General features: G+C 43.6%; 1 protein-coding gene across 1 annotated transcript in view; it reads left to right on the top strand.

The window, feature by feature from the left end:
* Positions 1-22,548, top strand: part of SOD2 (superoxide dismutase 2) — a 190,105-nt gene that overhangs the window by 122,428 nt on the left and 45,129 nt on the right. Inside the window, exon 4 of the mRNA XM_086927153.1 lies at positions 17,099-17,278. Coding sequence (XP_086783279.1) covers positions 17,099-17,278 — 180 coding nt within the window. The remainder of the gene's footprint in view (positions 1-17,098; positions 17,279-22,548) is intronic.

The raw sequence follows: 22,548 nt of genomic DNA, 5'->3' as shown, positions 1-22,548 counted from the left end.
TTTTATTTGAGAATAATATGTTATTCCTATGCTATCAGCTTTGCCTTGTACACTTGGTACAACTGTCTGCACACTGAGAGCTGCACACTCTAAGATTAACCTAACACAAGGTTGCTGGGAAGTCTGATCCTCGCACCACATTAGACATTAGACATAACACAAATAATGTTGATGCCAACATTTTGGGCTCTACGCGGGTTTAAGATAGAGTTACACGGAATGAACGCAGACACTTGGTGCTGCGCAGGAAGAGAGCTGGTAGCTGCTGATGTGAACTGCTCCTACTGACATTGAGAGGTATGGGGCCGCCCTGCTAAAGCCCGAATGAGACCTTCTTAGATATAAAATAATATGCTAGATAGGGTGCGCGAAATATAGGTGCTAGAGATTTCTATAGGTTTTGCATTATATCATGCTAGCACCTTTTGCTTACTATGGATTAGTGACTATGCTGCTGACTATGGTTTTTATAATCTGCATTTTGGTATTATACAAGATACTGCGTTTGAGAACTTTGCATTGAATAATAAATATTTCAAACTTGCACTTGTGTTCTTTGACTCTCAGTTTTGGTTTGAAATGATTATATAACGAAAGAGTGTTCATGTGTTCCACGACTCCTGAGGTATTCTAAAGATCATGTTCTGGTTTGTCTAATACATGGGTCATTCCATAATGATCCATGAGACACTGTAGCTAGCTAGGTAACGAGATTTCTGACACTAAGATGAGTTTTTGGATCATCCTAACTCACTGAGGTTCTAGATCTCTATGCACAGTTCTGTGGGAGAACGGAAACCCTGCTACAGTACTGCAAGCCGGGGGACTGCGAGGACCAGCAATCTCTAGGTTGCTCAGCTGGTTCCTCTTCCCCCGGCGGACACGCCCACGGACACGCCCACCGCCGGCAAGCACATAAACACCACCATATCACCCGCGACGCGGGACGCGCGCGGGCGAAGACCGGGCTAAGAGCGGGCCGTTTTGTGGCCGTTCGGGGGCCGAAGGAGGCCGGGCTGGGCAACCCCTTTTCGCCCTAGGTATTAGATCTACTCATCGGTCCTCGCCTACCTCATCGGAGCCAGTAAGCCCTGTTTTGTATCTTTTTGTTTGGGGATTACCAGTCCTTGCCCTAATTGGGATCACTTATCATGCCTCCCGCTAAATCTGTAAAACCTTTGAAAAACTCTGTACAAACTCTCACAGCCATTGATCGCATGCTGCAGAGGACCATAGGAGCTGTGACAACAGTCATAAAACAGACTGAAAAACGTTTATCCCTACCTGCTGGAACATTACCCCCTCTGTCCAGTACTATTTTACCTGATATTACTAACATCTCCCAGGATTCGTACCTTTTGCCTTCCTTTGTTTCTCTTCCCTGTGCTCCTCATATCGTACTGGATCCACTCACCCAAGACCAACAAAGGGAGGCTAGTCCTATGGATTTTCCCTCTCTTCACTCTACGGCCCTATCCTTTCCTTTGATCGATGATATTCTGGAATCTGTAGATGCTGTTAATAAAATTATTTCCCCGAAAAATCCCTCACCTACCAAAGCAATATTGGGGGATATCAGTATCCCCCTTCAGTTACGTGATCAAACCACTTCACCTCCGCCCATTATAGACCTAGTAGGGAGTGAGACTCAATCTCAGGAGCGCGGCCCCCAAAATATATCATTGCAAAAGCAGAAAAACAATTCTCCTACTACAGCTTTAAATACCAAGAACCCTCCCAACTCCAGAAAGAGGAAAAGGGACATAGAAACACATCAAGGTAGAAGGGCCAAAGCTAGTAAGAAAATGGTCCCTACAAGTAAACCCAATAAGAATGTAGTAGAAAAGCCCAACACCAATAAAATAAACATCATTAATGATCCACCAATACAAACCGCCCCAATTAAAGAGCTGGTAGAGAAGTTCGAACACTTGGTCACTTCCTTAATTTTACCCCTAGTTCATCGCTTAAAAATTATTACAGAAAAATTGGGTGAATTAGAAGTCACTACACAAACTAATGTGGAACTGACCAGACAACTTGTGAATCAGAGAGACAAGACCACAGGAGTTAGGAAACCCAATACGACTTCAGCCCCCACCGAGAAATCTGCTAGACCTGTAGACAAATCAGGGACTAATCAACAAAACTCCAACTCCTTAATTCAAAAACCCAGGTCGACCCAATTGCAATCAGGTCAGCCTCAAACCAACAACAGCAATTTAATTAAATCATCCGAAGGTGCGAATAATATAGGGGAAAAAACCAAAAGAGCAGACCCCGCAACAAAAAATCTTAATAAAAATCCTACAGACGCTCCAGTCCCTAGAAATAACCCCAATGCGGCAGAATTTACAAACACTGGGTCACCTCAAACATACAAAGGAAATAGACCAAAACGAGAGATACAAATTACTCTTCCACCGGAATCGGCCCCATTCGTGGCCATCCTGACCGGGGTCCCTGAGCTTCTACCGAATCAGTTCGAGGACTATGGGAGCCTCAAAAACAAAATAATATATTGGCTTAAAAAAAATCGTCCTTTGCCACCAAATATAAACGGGGATATTCTCCTTGTCAGAAGGGCCAAATGGCTGGGTCTTAGACCAAAAGACATCAGTGGGGATGTCATAATCATCAATTTTAGAGACTATAGAGTGATGAAATATCTAAGAGAGTGGTATCAGGAGAGAGATAACCTGGGCATCCAACTTCAGGAATTAACATACTTCTATCCTAGGTCTCTGGTAGCCATTAGGCCCCAGCAGGAACCTACTCAGTGGAATTATCAGAGGCACCAGAGACCTCAATATGAGGATTACTATTATCCACTATCCCTATCAAATAGATATCAGGCACTGATGGGAGCAGATCTCTTAGACTGATGCACCCAGGGATCTTCCTCCCCCATACCCAGTCCGCAATTACAATCACTCATTGTAGATCCCCAAACATCAAGTCAATCATCATTACTATTGGTGGCAAACTTAATCCCCGAACCGGGCACCCAGGATAGGGGTATAGACCCACCCCATACCTCTCAAAATATCTCGTCCCATTTGGAATGCACAGAAACCCATATGTCTGTAGTCTCATGGAATGTGGCAGGTTTAGCAGGAAAGATTGATGACATACAATGGCAGGCGATCACAACAGTTCATCCTGTGATCGCGATCCAAGAAACATGGGCTACCGAGGCATTCCATATTCTGGGCTATAAAGCTTTCTTTACCCCAGCTATAGCCAGCAGGAGAGGTAGGCCAAAGGGAGGTCTAACTATATATACATCTATAACCTCGGGCCCAGTGATTCAAAAAACACTTCTGGACGATAACTATTTTCAAATACTTCTTTCCACATGGGGTTCTCAGAAAAATCTATTAATCATAAATTTTTATAATAATATCCCACCTCTGGAAGCGGAAAACGTGCTTAAAAAACTGGATTCCACTCTTAATGGTATTGAAGAGTCATCAAAAGAGGATATGACAATTATATGGGTGGGGGACTTTAACTGCTCCTTATGTCCCTTGAGTACAAAGGGGGTGTGCGGTTGGGAGGGCGACGAAGAGGCGATGATTTATCATCACTTCTGTCATACAAAATTTGGAGATCAGATGAATAGGATCATGGGGCACTACTCCTTGGCTTTCACAAATGAGCTCTGTACTCCGCCTAAACCGTTCACACCTACCTTTAATGGAAGAGGAGCCAACTCAATAATCGATTTTGCCCTATTTTCAGCACGGTATTCAGCTCAGGTAATTGATTGGCGTACTCTCGATTCACCTATGAGCGACCATTTTCCTATCCTTTCTATTTATAATTTTAAACTTAGCAACCAACTTCACCCGCTTGGCAGCTGTTATGACGTTACCCCGATTTTAGGTAAAAAAAATGGGTTTACAATCAAATGGGAAAAGGTAATCCCAGAAACCTTTAATAAAAACCTGATAAGCTCCTCCCTGGAAGATTTTAATATCTGTCTATCTCTAGATGAGGACCCACTAACTGTCCTTAGATCCTTTGGTAACATCTCAGGTAAAATTAAGGATAACCTTGTAAGAACCCAATCCAACAATCAAAAAGGTCCTTTCGGGTGGTTTGATAAGGAATGCAGAAGTGCCCTTACTGCATTAAAAAATACCCTGCACTGTAGCTCATCTACGAGAGTAGAGATCAGAACTGCGAGACGGAACTATCGCCTTGCCTTAAGCTTTAGGAAAAAAGAACTGAAATTAAAAGCGTGGGCTAACCTGCATGAAGCATGTAACAAAAGGGACAACGTTGCCTTTTGGAAGGCCGTGAGCGCTCCATTTTACCAGGAGCGAGCGGGCCCCTCAATAGACAACGCAATCTCAGCACAGGAATGGGTCCAACACTTCCAGAAACTTTATAGCTGTTCAGTCCCTATTGATGAGGACCACACGACTACAAGATCTACAAATGTAATAGAGGGTTTTAGCTTTCCAATAGATATTTCCTTTACCCTAGAAGAAGTTCAAAGAGCTTTAAAAGAAAGTCCAGCGGCAAAAGCGCCAGGACCAGACAAGGTCCCATTAGATGTTTTTAAAAATCTCCCTGACCTTTGGGCCCCAATTTTAACAAACGTCCTTAATTCCTCTAATAAAGTCGGATTCATCAAAACCTGGCAGGAGGCCATCCTGGTCCCTATACACAAAAAAGGGGATAGAAATGATCCTGCCTGCTATAGGCCCATCTCGCTCTTAGATGGCCTAATGAAAACAGCAGGCAGAATCATCCTTACCAGGATGCAGGAGTGGCTCGAAGAAAAAGATATCCTATCTACAATGCAGTACGGCTTTACTAGAGGAAAGGGAACAATTGAACAAGGTTTAAATCTTGCCCTAATCATGTCAAAATATGTTCATGCCAAAAAGGTTAATTTGTACATAACATATGTAGATCTCAGTTCTGCTTTCGATTGTGTAAGGCATGACACCCTGTGGCAGATCTTAGAAGATATTGGTCTAGATAGCAGGATCATAATCTTTATCAAAGAACTCTACTCGGGGGCTGGTGCACGGGTGAGGTTCGGCAAGGGAGGCGAATGTTCGGATTTCTTCCCTATCCGCAGAGGAGTAAGGCAGGGGTGCATTCTTGCACCCCTGCTTTTTAATCTGTACATAAATGATGTGGGAACCTTGCTATCAGAGAAGTATAATCACTATCCAGTGATTAAAGGAAAACCCATACCCATACTCCTTTACGCCGACGATGCGGCTATCTTGTCACAGACTAAGAGAGGCCTGCAAAACGCAGTAAATACATTCTCTGAGTACATGAATAAGAGGGGTTTATCTATAAATGTGTCCAAGACTTTCACCATGTCCTGTGGCCCACGGAAACTCAGAGCTCCATGTAATATAAATTTGGATAATAAGTGTGTTGAATTAGCAGACATTTTCTGTTACCTTGGGGTTCATATGGACAGACAAGGTAATTGGAAACCAGCAGTGAAAGCATGAGCGTTGGCATTCACTAAAGCAACGGGAGCTCTCCTCAACTTTGCGAAGAAGATTGGATCAAGGCCACCAAGGGAACTTTTACAAATTTATAAATCTAAATGTCTTTCCATTGGCACGTATGGGGCTGGGTTATGGGGGATACAGTCTGTGGAAATCATCCAACGAATAGAGAACAAATTCTTAAGGTATGTCTTGGCAGTGCCGCCCAGCACATCAATATATGTCCTGCATGCAGAATTGGCCATACAACATATCTCTGATACCATTAAGATGGCACCAATCTTATTGTGGCATAACATCTGGACCAACCCTGCCACAAATCTCAACAGAGCGGTAGCAGAGGACTGCCTGCAGTGCTGCGGGGTAAAAAACATCATGTGGCTTAATTATGTTAAGAGTCTGTGCTCTGAGATCGGCTGTCCAGAATATTTCTCTAACCCAGCCACCATGGACTCTATCTCCAGATCCGCGCTAAAGAAAATACTGACTGAACATTGTGAATCAAACAGATGGAAAACCCAAAGGGTCAAGATGTCAGTCAGAAATCACGATGAAGTGACACTTCATAGAAACATCCAGTTGTACCTTACTGTTGACCAACCCTTTTTTTATCGTAGAATATTAACATCTTTCCGATTTGAAACATTTTTCAGACTTATTACTCTTCCAAGGTGTAACGACTGGTCCAAAGCTAAACTAATTTGCCCCTGTGATAAGCTGTCAGTCCAATCCAATATTCACTGCACTTTATATTGCACTTTATACGCACTTCCAAGGCGACAAATATTACGGCCCCTTTTGTTAAAGTGGGGCATAAGAAAATCGAGAGAAGCATATAATAAATTGCGATCCCTGGAAGATTACTATACAATTAATACTGTAATGATGTATTTAAGAGCAATATTGAAATACAGACGGGACATTACGCTAGAATAAGCAACGTTATATTGATGACACAACGGTTCTGCTCGAGGTTATGCTCTATTTATTACTGAATACATAATTCCCACATGTCGTTCTAATTTTAGCATATACATGGATTTTTTATACTGTTTTTGTAACAAGAATTAGTTTTTCTGCTTTCCTGATTGTATGTATGCTTTTATGAATTGTTTTTAACATTTCGAATAAAGCTTTTTTGAACTGAACTGAACTGAGCTTAAGCAAGGGTTTTGCTTGGTTCAGACTTAACCAGCTGCAATGCAACCCTGAGAAATCCGAAGTGATTCTCTTTGGCTCATTCACTCATGATGCATGGAGGCGATGGTGGCCAATCGATATGTCACCCCCTTGAAGATCAGCAGGAGTAGTGAGAAATCTAGGGGTAAGGATGGATGACTCTCTTGATATGAAAATACAAGTTCAATCTGTAGCAGGAACCTGCTATGGCATCCTGAAAAAGCTCTGGAGATTTCTTCCCCTCCCATCTGTCCCCCACAGAAGGACTGTGGTCCAAACCCTCATCACTTCCAGATTGGACTATGTTTATGTCCTATATTTGGGCCTACCCGATTGTCTTCTGAACAAACTACAGGCCATCCAAAATGTAGCAGCCAGAGCCATTCTTATGTTGGGTCCTAGAATATGGATTTCTCCATATCTAAAGAACTTACACTGGCTTCCCATTCGCAGCAGAATTCATTTCAAGGCCCTTGTGTTTGCCTTTACAGCGCTTCATGGCACAGGAGCCCACTACATTAGGAAACGGGTGTCCTTCTACACTCCTGGTAGAAACTTAAGATCGACACAACAACATCTGATGACGGTGCCCAAATTTGCCCACTCTCGCAGAGGCGGCCGTTCCTTTCAAGTATAGGTGGCCCGCCTTTGTTTTGTAATGAGCTGCCAATTACACTCAGACAATCGACCGATGTATGGCTCTTTAGGAAACCACTGAAAACATGGTTATTCCATGAATAACCCACTTAAAGAGCCTGCCCTGTAACAGTTTAACACATGTTCTGCTGAGCACCGGGACACTCTATCAAGTAGCTGTGTGCTTTACAAATACTGAATAACATAACATATCCCAATATAGGTAGCTGGAGAGGTGTGTAATTACTGTGGAAAATTGTGTTCCTGTGTGTGATTTCCACAGCAATTCCTAATTTCTTATCCACTGCACAGACATTTATACTTCTAGCTGTCTATGTATCTATGGAAGGGAGGGACGGTGAGTAGGAGGGGAAGGGCAATGTTGACAATGGGAGTGGGGCTTGACTATTTGTAATTATTGATTCATTTGGAGTTACCAGTTGAATTAAAAGTTTCAGCCAACTCATAATGATTTTTCAAATGTCTTCTTCACCAATTAAAACGGGTGCTTTGTAGTTATTTATATGTTGAGATAAAATCTCTCTGGGTACAAATGCAAAGGTGCACAATAATTTTAAATTGTAGGTCAAATACTCTGTACTGCGAACTCTGTTGTCCGCAACACATTTCAGTATTCTCCTAAATTGCTAGTATGAAATCCTAGAAGTAGCTCTGGATCTGAATGTCTTAGAAATTAATTGTCTTTCAAACCCTATGTTGCGCTCTCGCATGTGAGAGATTGTTTTTACAAGGAGTTTAAAGCCTTGTCACTGCCTACCATTTATTGGCTTTATTTTCATTCGTATTTGTGGACTTATTATTGGCAAGCACATGTCGGCTTCTCTTCCTGTTCCATGTGGAGCATGGAGCCAGCAATGATTGCTACTTCTTGATTAGTGTCTTTCCACTGCTCAAGCTGTGATTGAGGTCTTCTTTTTCTTTTCTTCTCTTTAGTGTTGCTTCTTCTTTTTTCTTCTTCTTGTGTTGCTTCTTCCTTCCCTCCCCCTATTGTCCATGTTTATTTTCTACTGGGTCTGCATTGCTTATTGCCTTCCACCCTCCTGTTGTCTGTAGTGTCCTCTATCCCACCATCCATAAGAAGAAAAGAAAACCTGATATGGCGCTTCGGCCGAGTGTTTTGTTATAAAAATGTATGTTTATGTAAGTGCTCTTTTGCGCTTAATGCCTAAGTGTTTATTTTTAAAGTGTATGCCTTGTTCTTTTGCGTGCTCCTGTACAGTTCTGATTCAATTCATGGACGGAAGTGGGAAGGGCAAATTGACGTTGTGCATTGATTTGCGTCATCCAGTGCTTAATTTGTAAAATATGAAGTCCAGGTGCTCAAATGTTTGTCGGAGGCCAACACCCACTTTCCCCGGCTCCACCCACTCACTATTGGCCCCACCCACATCCTCAACTGGCACTGCTGAAAGCCAGATGTAATATGTGATCTGAAATTCAGCATAGGAGCCTTCCTCAAGTCATGTTTTGATAGGAAGTCCCCCGCCCCTCATCTCTCCATAGCCCCTCTCCCTTGCTCCTTCATTCCCACCCTTCCTCCCCATCGTCCTTCACCGCCTTCTAATGCAACACCTGGAACAGGTGCCATTGCCAGGAAAGGGATGCTCAAATATTCCATTCACGGAATTCACATGGCAACAACGTTTTTTTGTTCTACTTCCCCTGTTCTTTGAGTGAATGTTTCCAGGGCTCTCCAATAGGTTCGCAAAGTGCGTGGCCTCAAAGGAATTTCCCTGTAAACAAAAACATTCTCCATGTTAGCAGCACGAAATGCTGAGGTATTCCGGCCAGTAAAACACAAACATACACTCACATGCTTCCGACAAACCGGCTGCGCTACAGAGGCACTTTATGATCTGCCAGGAGAATCGGGAAGTAAATAAATAAATATTTAGACAGTAATGGCAGAGAAGAACCACCGGGCCGGGACCAACCCCAAAAGACCCTTTGGCTGTAAATGGGCCTGGCCTCATGATAATCACTCTTATAAATGGACATGATTTACACCATGACAACAGAAGATGCACTTGCCGAGCTTACATATCTGTGCTGCTGCATGCCCTCACTTGCCTTCTCTGCTCCATGTCGCTGCATGCTCCCCCATGCTATAACAAACCAGCAATGGCAATGCCACTAGGGGTCGCATTTGCCAGAGTTAGTTCTATTGGCGTTCAAAATTGCAGTCTTTTACCCATGTGTTAGGGAGTGGAGTGGATTTATGTGGTGAGTGTAATTTGCTGAGTTGGATTAAAAATAGTTGTGTGGCGTGGAATTGTGGTGTAGGGTGGATGCGAGTAGTGGAATTATGTGGCATGGGCGCAGTGGAATTATGTGGATAGGGGATATGCAACAATTACTGTAATCAAAAACAACACTCACTAGGATCCTGAAATCTGAATGTGGCGCCCAGGCTTCTCCTTCGTGATCCAGGAACGTTGTCTTCTCACCCTGGAATAAATCTTAGAAACCGCTTGGAAATTCTGGGTGGCAAAGCTAAGAGCGAACTACCAAGGCCTACTTCATTAGCAGGATTAATTATTTTTACCACTGATGCTCATTATTGCCCATTGTTTGAGCTAGAATGGCTAAACACGATTGTAATTTCAAGGTGTAACTAAGACATTTGACTGGAGCCTAAGTGGATATCACGGTTGTCTGAAGGGCTCAAGCACCTCTGGCCTCTGTCCAGGAGCAGGGACAAAGGATCACGGTTCGGGGTTTTAGAGCAGCACCATCGGCTTTATTGTCTCGACTGTTTGTTTGGCATAGTTTCTCAGAGCAGAGGGGAGGGCAATGTCTGTGGGGAGGAAGAGGGTTTAATTTTAAGGGAAGGATGTGCACATCCATGTCTACAGGCAAACGTTAGTAATCACACGCAAGAGCACGAGCCCACATCACATGTCCTATCAACGATGCGCAGTGGAACCCGGTCATGCGTTTATTACTTCTACTAGGGTCACAGAATTCATTGCTATTAGGTTTAAAAATAATGACTTCACTTCACATTGGATGCATGATGGACCATGCACTCCTACGGAGCCTCACTAGGATTGAACTGCCTCGGGCAAGTCAAACCTTCAGTGCCCTTAATTATTACAATAGTTAGTAACAATATTTACTGTTGGACCTGGCCTTTTTTTTCAGTGTGATCCTAAAACTATTTGCCTTGTTCCTCCTAATTTTTCCAACTTTTTATGTTGGTTTTAGGACTCTGGGCACTTTAGCACTGGTTAGCAGTGGTAAAGTGCACATGCTCTCTGTCTAATTTGTATTGGTGATTGGTTTGTCTCTGGTTGGCATATTTGATTAACTATTAAGAGCCTAGTAAAGGGCACTAGGTGTGCCTAGGGCCTGTAAATCAAATGCTTTTATTGTGCTTGCTGCACCGATTGTGCCACTCACATGAGTAGCCCTGTAAACATGTCTCAGCTGTGTCTGTGTGTTGCGTTTTAAACTGCCATTTCGACCAGGCAGGTGTCCCATTTGCCAGGCCCAAACCTTCCCTTTTCTTACATGTAAGGCACCCCTATGGCAGATCTAAGGGCAGGGTGCAGTGTATTTAAAGGGTAGGACATGTACTGGTGCGTTTTACATGTCCTAATAGTAAAATTACTGCTGGTTTCGTTTTTAGGTCTCGCCTAGCGATGCAGTGCATACGCTGCTCGCTTGCAAGACTATTGTCGTCGGTTTTGCTTCAGAAGCGTGTTGGAAGCTCCACCCATGCTTCTGATTGGCACAAGTCAAAAATGTGCGATTTTCATTGGGAGGGAGGCATGTTGTACCCTCCCCCCACCATTCACCTCTGCCACACTTCCTTCTCCTCTCTCTTGAACTGTAAGGGGACGCTGGTCATTGTCAAGGGGATGTTTTCTTTGCACTGAAAACGCATAATGGGACTTCATTCGTATTCACAACTGCAAAGACCCGGAACCCCATTGTCATTTCTAATAATGCTAAAAAGCATCCCCGGGGACCCCTCAGGCAGCGAAAGGTAGATTTAGTTAAATACAGCAGCACATGAACGGGTCCTGGAACCTCTACCCTTTGTACTATGTCTCTACTAATAGCGCGGGAGGGAGAATGGACCAGAAATAAATTGAAATTGTCTGGTAAAAGGATGCCGAAGTAAACAGCTTCCCGCAGTTGTTTACACGAAGACGCACAGATGCAAGTGAGGGATATTCCCACGAAAAGAAAATAGCTGTTTCTATGTCATTGTAAAGAGTGAACGTAAAACGGGTCTACTAACTATGAGTAATGATTCAGTTTTATTAGTAAAAATTGTGGAAGGAGGTTAAATGTGTTAGTTTGTGTTATATACAAATATTGATGGGCGACTTTTTTTGTTTTTTTCTTATTTTCACTCTGCAACACAGCACTTTCCATTTTGCATCAGTTTCAAATTTATTTTATTTATTTGACATCTTCTTGAATTACTTTTCTTTTTCCCAGGGTTTGCCCTCTAACCTCTACTACAGGTTTTCTGTACACTGTCCGACTATGCAAGGAAAGTTGCACTGCTATTTCGGTAAATGCTGTGAGTGCCTAGAAGCTAGTCGCTGCTGGAAGTGCAAATTGAATACAAAAACACACGTGCACTGGAATGCAGAAGTCACGATAAAATGTTCGTCTCTGTAGAGCTGTAAGCAGGTAGTTTGTACAAATCTTGTCGCTAAAATTTGACTTTTGAAATAAAGTAGTGTTTTTACTAGCAGAACGTGCATAAATTAACACAAGCATTTGCAATGCAATAGGTTAAGCTGTTGACATTGCAAATAACAATGCCTTTTATTTTTGTTTTCGTTTTTAAAACCTAAATAAAAGGCAGTGTCATTTACAAAGCCAATAGCTTAAACTTGCGGAAATGCAAGACCTATTGCATTGCAAATGCTTGTTACTATTGCAAGGACTCTCTCTCCCATAGGGTAACATGGGGATTGCCTTGAAATATATTTTAAAGTGTAATTTCCCATTGGGAACAGGGAGAGATTTGGAGTTTGGGCCTCTGAACTCACAATTTAAAAATATCTTTTGGTGAAGTTGGTTTTTATATTGCGTGTTTGAAAATGACTCCTTTAGAAAGTGGAAATTTTCTTGCTTTACCATTCTGTGCCTCTGCCTGTCTATAGAATCCACGTCTGGGTTTGGTTGACAGTTGGGCTCCTGTGCATTCGCTCTAGGCAGTCACACAAAGGAGCTGAGGTGTGCCTTGCGTATCCTGATTGGCCATCACCAGGCTGATGGGTCTTCCGGAACTAGAGTGATGGGAGGAGTTGTCACTCACACCTCCAACAGGGCTGTGCCTGTCCTCTCACAAAGCTGTCTCCACCTCCCTGCAGTGTGTCTGGGACTAGGTCAGGAAGAGGCAGGGTCTTGTGCACAACAAAGACGTTCCTTTGAAATGTGCCTACTTCAAAGGCAGAAAGGGATATAAGTATGGGACCTCAGACTCTCAGATCAGAACACCTCTGGACTACAGGACATTCTGCCAGGCAGAAGAGCTGGGTGCCGTAGGAGGGACTGACCTGTGCCTGTTGCTTTGTTGTGCTGGCCTGCTGCTTGCTGCGTCTCTCCTGCGAGTGAAAGGACTGCACTTTGCTTTCTACATCATGCTTCCAAGGTTCTCCCAGGGGTTTGTGTGTGCTTGTGTCCTGTTACAAAGTCTCAGGGCAATCAAAGACTTCACCAACAAGTGCCTAGGCTCTTCTGCTGAGAACCCTGACATGCCAATTGCTAACAAATCCAGTCCCTGAGCCCATGTAAGGAATCTGGTGAGACAACCCACCAATTGACTCTCAGTGCACGTTTTTCTGATGCTGCACTGCCGTGCAGCTGAAGAATAGACACATCGTCTGCTTGGCGGCTGAAAGATCGACGTATTGTGAGTCCCGAGCACTGTCACAGACGTCTGTGGCACCCACTCTAACTTCGACGCAGTCCCTGCTCTACAGCTGAAGAATCGATGCAGCGCCTGCTTCGCAGCTGGAAAATCAACGCAGTGCCTGCTTCACCGCCGCATCAACACAGTGGGTATGTATTTTCGACACATTGTACTTCGATGCTGTCTCTTCATCAACATTGCCCAGCCGTAAGGAAGTGAGGATGTGTGTCTGGAAATTGACGCCTCACCTCCCCTCAGTAAGGAACTGACACAACATTTCCCCTGCCTAGCAGTGAGGAACTGACGCCTCACCTCCCCGGGATTCCTGAATCGATGCATCGCTTTTGTTTTTCAGCGCCTCTGCTTCCCTGTACCTGTTTATTCTTTGATTTTGATGCATCTAATCTGTGCTGTGCTAAAACAACCGCATCCATAGATTTCTATGAACGTAACTTACTTAACCTTTTAAAAGTGATATCTTTACTTGTTTATGTTGGATTTTTGTCGTTTTGGTCTTGTTGTATTTAGATAAATATTAACTATTTTTCTGGACTCATTTGGTAGTGTTTTCACTGTTACTGTGTATATATACAAATGCTTTACACAGTGCCTCTGAGATAAGCCTGGCTGCTAGTGCCAAGCTACCAAGGCGGTGAGGAGGGGTTTTCTTAGCTGTATGACTCCCTTACCCTGACTAGAACAAGGGTACCCTACTTGGATAGAGTGCAAACCTCTGCCATAGAGAGACCTCCATTTCTAACATTTACCAATGGACAGCACATTCAATAAATAAACCGAATTATCGATGGGTACTTAAATAAGAGGTGTTTGTATTATCTAATTCGGTGGTGCTCATTATGCGAGGGGTTTGGGCAGAGACAGAAAGCCATTCGTGCTGGAGATGTGGCATGCAGTGTAATACAAACTAAATTACATCACCAAAACACGCTGAACACATTTTATTTCAAAAATGCCATCATGTGTGCGAAAATACATAATATTCTGAAAACACAAGATGAAAACAATAAAAATAATAGTTGAAAGGAACGGAAATACACTGGACGGCACAACTACATGTAAAAGGACCAGGGAATCAAGGAAATACGGGAGGGACAAGTTAACCCAAACCACCACTAAAAAGCAAGGATTTCAGAGTGGTAGAAAAGAACAAATAACAAATGATGGTAATGTGTAAAGCACAGAGAGTAGATACAACTTGTCTCATAGACCGCACATGTGTGCTGCCTAGGCTCAACCAAAAAAAGGACTAAGAAGTAGATGCTGCTGGCCTCATCGTAGCCGTTGTTTTCCCAGCATCATCTGTTCATGTTGAATCTCCTGCCGTCCGTGCTCAATGACATCCCACCCTCCCTGGTGCGTAACAGCCCACCCTCCCTCCAGCCAGCAATACAATTTAGAAAAACAGCAGATGTGCCAAGCATTATAGTGATTTTTTTCCCTCTGCTTTCTGGCAGGCTGCTGTACAATATGGCTAAACATTAACAAAGCCAGTAGCTCTCTTCTTGTAGGAGAGACCTATTGGCTTTCCCAGTGCTTTTTTAAAAAAGTTTGTCCTATCACATTTTGAAGTGACTTCATCATATTTTACTTGATGTTTGTAGTATGATTTACATAGTAAACAAGATGAGCCAAGCCAGACCCTTAGCTTGGATCTGGCTCGACTCACTTTAATTTCTTTGCTCACCCACCTCTAGCTATGATGGGGCCATCTCTGACCGCATCTTGGCACTTTTTTTGCTTACAGTGTCAGCCATGCTGTACAGCATCTATGCTACTGTATATACAGCATGAATAAACGTTGACAAAGCCAGTAGCTCTCATATCGTAGGCGAGAACTTTTGAATTTTCCACAGCTTGTTTTCAAATGTCAGGTCGCTGTGCTTTGACTGTCAGTGTTTCCCATTTGCATGCTTGTGTAAACCTCTTCAGATGACCAAAGGCACTTATAAAATGTCCCATCCTCTTGACTTATTTTTGGTATGCAGGTGTCCTGTGCTTCCTGCATGGCCCATTGTTGTTTTACCTCGATTAGCCTAACTATACACGTTGTAGGGCTCATTTCCCTAAGCACACGTTACTATATAAACACGATTGCCTTTGTGCCACATTGTGCTTTCACACTGAACCTGCATATGTTTTTATGATCTGTTCTTTTCCTGGGGTTTAGTCTGAGCACCACCTACTAGCGCCTAAACATAACACAAGAATGCAGCTGTTTATGTACACACACGTCCTAACATATAGATGAGTACATGAGTCCCAAAGATAGACATGGAATGAGAGTTCTGAGACAAGAGCACTGCGTCCGCTGAGATGTAGAGCACCCATCTGTGTATGCTAAGGTACGGGTTCTGCCGGTAATACCAGAGATCTTTTATATATAATCAATTGGCTTTAGTAGCAAGGGAGAGGGTGGCTAGGTAACTCTGTCCTATAAGATGACTGTGCCTTTCATGGTAAACTGATTATTAACCATGCTAACAGTATTTTTATTATGCATTTGGTTTTTAATTGTGGCACGCATGTTGAATTTCAGAGCACAATAGTTTGAATAAATATTCAAAACTTTCTTCGTGGCTCCTGGTTATCTTATTGTGGACATGTACGAGTGAAAGAGCGAAAGGGTGTGTCCTGTTACTGTGATCCCTTAGAAGGTCGAACGTGTTGTGTACTGGGGGTGCCAAGTCAGTTACTCCTCTGGTAAGGTTAGGAGGGTATGTGAGGCACTGTAGCTAGTCGGACTCTGGCTCTTAAATATTGAGGTGCTATGATGACTCGGTCCCTGCATACTGATGTTCTATGATCCCAAGCATAGTTCTGTTTCAGAGCAGAATCCCTGCAACACAGGTTTTTTCACTTGTAAAGAGTACAATTAGGACACCACGTTTGCAGGAAAGGCAGCACCGCACTTCTCACCTTCATTTTGGTCTTGTTTGCAAACTTTTCATTCTTGAAAACGTGTCTTATGTATCTGCTCTCTTACTGCTTGCACACGTGTCAATTTATGATCCACACTTAGAGTTATACACTATTTTGATTGATTTCTGCAAATCATATGTTGGAGTTAAGTGCAAGATACTGTGGAGGAAGCTTTACAAAACGGAGGAATTGCTTCCTAATTGTTGAAGGCTGTCTCTGGACCTTATAGCAACACTTGGGTCTCAGGTATGCCTGGAACTGGGACACATTGCCTTATATTTCATCTATCAAACAAACTTAAGCGGGCCTAATTCGCGGAAATATAGCCTGACTTCATTTGGCATGAACTATGAAAGCTCTGTTACTAAAGTGGGTATTCTAAAGACCTTGAAGGCCTGGATGTGGAACTTTATTCAAAGGCTCTGTTGAAGTCAAAATTCTGGTATGGTCACTTAATGCCAAACCTAGTGTTTCTAGGCGAGGCATCATATTGATGCCAATTTACTCTCTAAAACAATTTGCCGTCTAAGAGTGGTGGTTAGATACTTTACAGTATTTTTCCATATTTATTGTTTTAATGTAATTTCATAATGTCACCTAAAGCTGTAAAAAAAAAAAAAAAAGTAATTTGCGTAGCCTTCTCAAAACGGAAGTCAAAGCAAAATGGTACTGGTTGCTGTTGGGGGGACCTAGAGGGATGCAAGTGATCTGATGTAGATGGTGACCTTGGGTTTAATATAAAAACACAAATCAAATCCCTGGCTTTACAGTTATAATTGGGTTTCCCAACTATGGCCCCAACCTTTTGATGCATTTATTTCTTCTCATGATGTTATGTTACTCATGCTTTACACTTTGAAATTATATGTTGGTGTCTAGAACAAAGAAATCTGGAGGTTACTTTTTGCCTTGTGTTTTAGTGCACAGTTTTAATAAAGTTTGTTTATTCTAGGGGAACTTTTGGAAGCCATCAAACGAGACTTTGGATCTTTTCAGGCATTCAAAGAAAAGTTGTCAGCCTTGTCAGTTGGCGTCCAAGGTTCTGGATGGGGGTGGCTTGGCTACAGCAAGGATTCCAATCGCCTTCAAATCGCTGCTTGTGCTAATCAGGACCCTCTGCAAGGGACAACAGGTGAGCACAAAGAGTATTATAAATGCTGATTTTTATCATTCTGATAATATTTACTAAACAAAGAATATTGTGGGTCTGAATTAATAAAGCCACCAATCTGTGCCAGGCATTCCTGTTTTCAGTTTCTAATTTTGATAAATTCTGGTGTTTTTTTTCCAGTGATTTCAGTACCTTTAAAAAACAGTGGTTACGCATTACAGTGCCATTAAAAACAACAGAAACACTGTTTTTCTGGTATTTATGGAATGTTTTGCTTTTATTATTGCTTGCTTGCTGCACTGATAGTGCATGGTATATAGACAATGTTTGTACAGTGTATAGGAGGTACAAATACAGTTTTAACAATCAAACTTATTGTACTACACTATACAATACTTATTCCGTGGGTCTGTGGTCCAGCGCAATCGCTCTTTCCTTCCCATGTAAACTTTTATCTGTGAAAAGTCCCTCTCAACATAGGCACTTGAGACAAGCAACGCCAAAACAGCCAGTACACAATTTGCTAACTCTGGCCACCTACGTATATTTCCATGCCAATACTGGTACACCTTATGATTGTGCTTCTCTGGGAAAGGTTCTGCAACATATGCATTGAACTGGGAGCATATGCCATCAGAGGTATTGAGGAGGTCAAAAATGAAGCATTACTTTTCAAGAATGCAGTAGTGTACTTTTTTTTCATGACTGTCAACATGCGACCGAAGATCCTCACATATCTTTCCATCGTCATCATCATTAAGCAGAAATTCTGTAAACGGTTGCCACGTGGATAAAACCGCATTGACAGCCTCTAGGACTGAGAGCCACTGGCTATATGACCCAGTTGGGATGAATCTTGCTTTGATGCCAAACAAAGCCCAAAATAATAAATATTTGCGTTTTTAGTACCTGCGCATAAATACATTGTGCACCAGAATGGACTACAAAGTCAATAGCATTCTTCATTAACTCTGAAGATTATAAATATGCTTTCAGCATACCATAGAGCAAGTGGCACGTAACTCTTACAGGAAGGCACTTCAGCTCAGGCATAGATTTTGACAGGTCATCACACACCTTTTTCAAATACATAGCGGAATCACTGCAAATACAAACAAATCACTCCAATCTTTGTTGAATTTGGCAAGAACTTTTTGCAGCAGCATTCTAAGTGACACTGTTTCATGTTTTCTAAAAGTTTGGTGCCATGTTTTCACCACTGTCTCAGATGCTTGGTGACAGCACTCTTTTCAGATACACCTGGTACTGCACCTTGCTTTCAATGTTTAAAGCCTGGGGTGTTTGGCAACTCCCCTACTATCAACACTGAAAGAAAAGGGGCTGATATATCAAAGAATTTCACCTATTCTTTGTCTGTGGGTAAATATGATGGTACATATTGGGAAAATTCTTATTAAACTAGCCATTTTACCTATTGGTGAAAGAATCCAACTTAGCCAAAATAGCAAATATGATTTTGATATTTCCAGATTCACTACAGTTTATAAAATAATCAAATATGACCTAAACATGCTTCTAAACCCTGCAACTTAAGACCAAAGTCCACAAATCTGAAAAAGGCAAATGTGACCTCCCTAGAAAGCAAAGCTCAAGCAGAATAATGTCAGCCCAGCCTTTCTTGCTGCTACCTTGTATAACAAAGTTACATTGCATTGGCCCCTCTGGGAAGAAATACAAATTACTCTTTCACTCACCTTTTCCTCTCTTTGAAAGGCACTTAGTTTGTGGTTCTGTAGTTGTTTTTTCAGTGTTTATACGTTTACCCTGGCGAGGGCTACTTCGCTTTCGTTGGAATTTTATCAGTTATTATAGGTTTAAACCTAAAACGGGATAGCCTACCCATGAAGAACAGGAGATCCAGCAGCAGAGAGGCGTGGGCACAGCCCCCTTTAACCTGCTGCAGCTCTGCCGACGAGTCCTGATTCATTGCAGTGCTGCAGGCCTTCTAAAAAGCACCTGTTTTTGGGCCTCATTATTGTCTTCCAGATTGCGCATAGAGGCAAGTAGTGGTGCAACAGTGAAGCATGGAAGAGTGTGCGCATAGAGGCAAGTAGTGGTGCAACAGTGAAGCATAGAAGAGTGTGCACCAGGGTCCCAGGCACAGCACTGTTGCCAGATACAGCAGACTTGCTTGCATCTGCACATTCAAAATACTGCAGATCTGTTGAGAAGTGATGGCCCCGTTCAGAGAGAAGGGTTGGTACTGCACCACCGAATGTTCTTCTGGGAGCTTTACAAAGATGCGTAGACGGGCAGGTACTCACTATACTAGAATACCTGCTGCAGGTACGTTCCAGATCATTGGAAGTACAGCATCCCGTAGAGATGTGCACGGATGCTGTAGCAAAAAAAGCATGCGCAGTGCTCAGTATCTGCCCATGTAAACATGTATACTGTTGATTGATGCCATTACAAGAACTTGACTGTATAGCCATCAGGTACTGCTCAATATATAGCCATTATCCCAGCCATCAATGTAGTCAACATTTTCAAAATAAAAGCGCCTAGTAGTGTTTTGCAATTTAAAGAAGTGGTAAAATATGTGACCTGAAACGCACCACAATCAAGATTGACAAAGGTGAGTGCAAAGATGGGCACTCTCTGAGTTTGTGTTGGCCTTCTGCGACCCCACGGTTCTGTCAAGCGCCAGCAAGTAATTCACGTTTTTTAATTTAAAGTTTTGCTCCAGCTCTTGAAATGTTAATCTGATCACCGGTGTAGCAAAGATGCAACTCTTGTGAAGTGCTCTGAACGAAATAACCAAGCTGGGATGAGGGAAGGGGAACAGAACAGGAGCCTTCTGAAAACAGCACCTGACATTTGTTCTCGGTCTTTGAATGCTATGTAAATATGACGATATAAGAACAAGATTTACAGGACTGTTTACAAGAGTGAAGCTCAGAGCGAGAATGCTCTGTAAATGAAAATAGAAGCTTTGCTTTACTTTGCACGTCTACAAATCTGCTGGGTTTGCCGTAAGTGCTTGGATGAATAATTATGGTAACTTCACTGATTATTAGCGCAGTGAAACTCGTCTGAGGCACTGGCAAAGCTGTACCAATGATATAATCAAACAGCAAACATAATGCCAGGTTTGGCATGGAGCGCAGAGGGAGGATGCACAACAGGGCAAAACTTTGAAAATGATACCACTTCATTAAGTTTGTGTTGTCCTTCAGCAAGCCAACGGTTGTACCTCTATGTTGTGCTCGGTTCACTTTTCTGGGGCATGGGTGTGGGAGATAGGAGAAGGCAGTGGTCATTTTAAAACGAACACAAAGCATGCTCTAAACCACAAGAGTTTGATTTGTTTCAAGAAAAGCAGTAAGCCAGCCTATGGTAAGCAGAGTCCTCCTGAGAGAGGTGTGTGTTCCCAGAGCCAGCTCCAGCAGTGAGGGTGGGTGGGAATTCTGAGCAAATGTGATAAGATAGCAGATTTCCAGGCTGGTTGAAGAATTTATAAAGTAATCTCAAGCACACTGGCTTTACAACCAAAAGGACAAGGAATACAAAAAAAGCAACCGGCAAATGCTAGCACGAAACAAAGAAAAAATTAGTCTCTCTCAAAACGAGCACAGGAGCCTAAAGATACCAGTAATTGGGTGGTGCTTCGTGGTAAGAAACAAAACACACAAAAAAGGAGGGACAAAGAGACAGGATGAACCACTAGCAAGAATGCATTTTTACAGGACAATCGAAGAGACGAATACAACTGCAAAGGGCAGGCTTGTTCTGATGAGGTGGTAGTGTGCAGTGACGGTGTTTTTGAAGGCTGCGTGGTCTGCCAAGATCTTGCTTCTCCATCTTTTCTCGAGCTCTTTGCATGTGCGCCTGGACTCTTGGATGGAGAGAGAGAGAGACAGCTATCTTTCTTGGAAGGCTGCTTGCCTGAGGGTCTCCTGAGGGGAGCATGAGTGTTGGTGCAGTTGGATATCAATAGGTGGAGGTTGTGTGTTGAGGCGTTGGCGTCCTTGAATGACGGTGGTGGGGGTTTTGCTGAGGGCGGTGGTGAACTGGTCTTCGGTAACCTTGTTCCAGTTCAGTTGGGATAGAGGTGGGTGTGGTGGTTTAAGGTGGGTTTTGGTGAAGGGGAAGTGGACTCAGTGGTGGTCAGTCTAACGTTGCTCGGATGTTTGGCTGACGGAGATGTTGTTGCTTGTGGAGAAGATGGAGGTCGAGAGGGTGTCCTGCTTAGTGGGTTGGAGAAGTGACCAGTTGTTGGAGTCCAATGGTGGCGAGGTTCTCTAGTAGGGCTGAGGTGTTGCGGTTGTTGTGGTTGTCCAGGTGGAAATTAGGGTTGCCGAGGAAGATGTAGTCTGTGGAAGCCCGAGCATGGTGTGCGATGAAATCGACAATGGATTCACTAAAAGTGGGACGGGGTCCGGGTGGTCTGTAAATGAGGCTGCTGCGGAGGGTGGTGTTCGGGTTGGTCTGGACCTGGAAGTGGAGGTGCTCCATGTTGATCGAGTGGTCGTCCGACCTAGTTGTGAGGCAGAGGGTGCTTTTGAGTATGATGGTGATTAGGTGTTAGGCCTTTCCTCACTCAGCGCCAGTAAACCCCCACTGGGTTAAAGCCAGGATGAAGGGTGGGTGGGGGGTCCCAGAATCAGGCAGTGCTCTCGCATTGTGAGGGTGGCTTGGCTGCACCAGGAATCCAGAGGAGAATTGAATCAGGTGGGGGTCAAGCTGCCATTTCCCCACGTCCATCCGGTAGGGTAGAACACGAGCAGGGGCCCCCAGACAGCACTATTCAGGGCAATATTGGATCCGGAGGTAATCGCTTCCTCTCGAAGCACCCAGGTCCCAGTGAAAAGGTAGCTCCGCCACTACAGCGATGGACACACTCACCGCTGGAGATTACTGCACCACAGTGGAGGAGCGTCCCACAAGCATTGGAGGTACAGGCGGGGGAGGGGGGGCTCCAATCACCTCCATCAGGGTTCCAGCAGTCCTTTCACCGGGCGCCCTCACTCAGCGTTCACAAGGCTCCAACCAGGCCGTTAGCTGGGGACTCTCACTGCGGAGCACCCTGCCATGCTCGGACAGCAGCACAGCCTAGAGCACTAGGGCAGAGCGGTGTTCACAGGCTTAGTCCATGCCGGCTGCATCAGGTATGCTCCGGGACGCCGGGCGATCCACAGCCACACTCCACAAGCTCTCGAAAGCGTCAGCCACAGTCATCAGATCATCTGGAATGAATGCGCTGCCCCACAGGGACACCGGCACATATAGCAAATGTTGGATGAAGGTCTCGGGCCCAGGAGCTCATC

The sequence above is a fragment of the Lissotriton vulgaris genome, chromosome 6, assembly GCF_964263255.1.
Source record: "Lissotriton vulgaris chromosome 6, aLisVul1.2, whole genome shotgun sequence".
Taxonomy (NCBI): domain Eukaryota; kingdom Metazoa; phylum Chordata; class Amphibia; order Caudata; family Salamandridae; genus Lissotriton; species Lissotriton vulgaris.
Note: the sequence above shows the minus strand (reverse complement) of the source record. Positions and strands in the feature narration are given on the sequence as shown.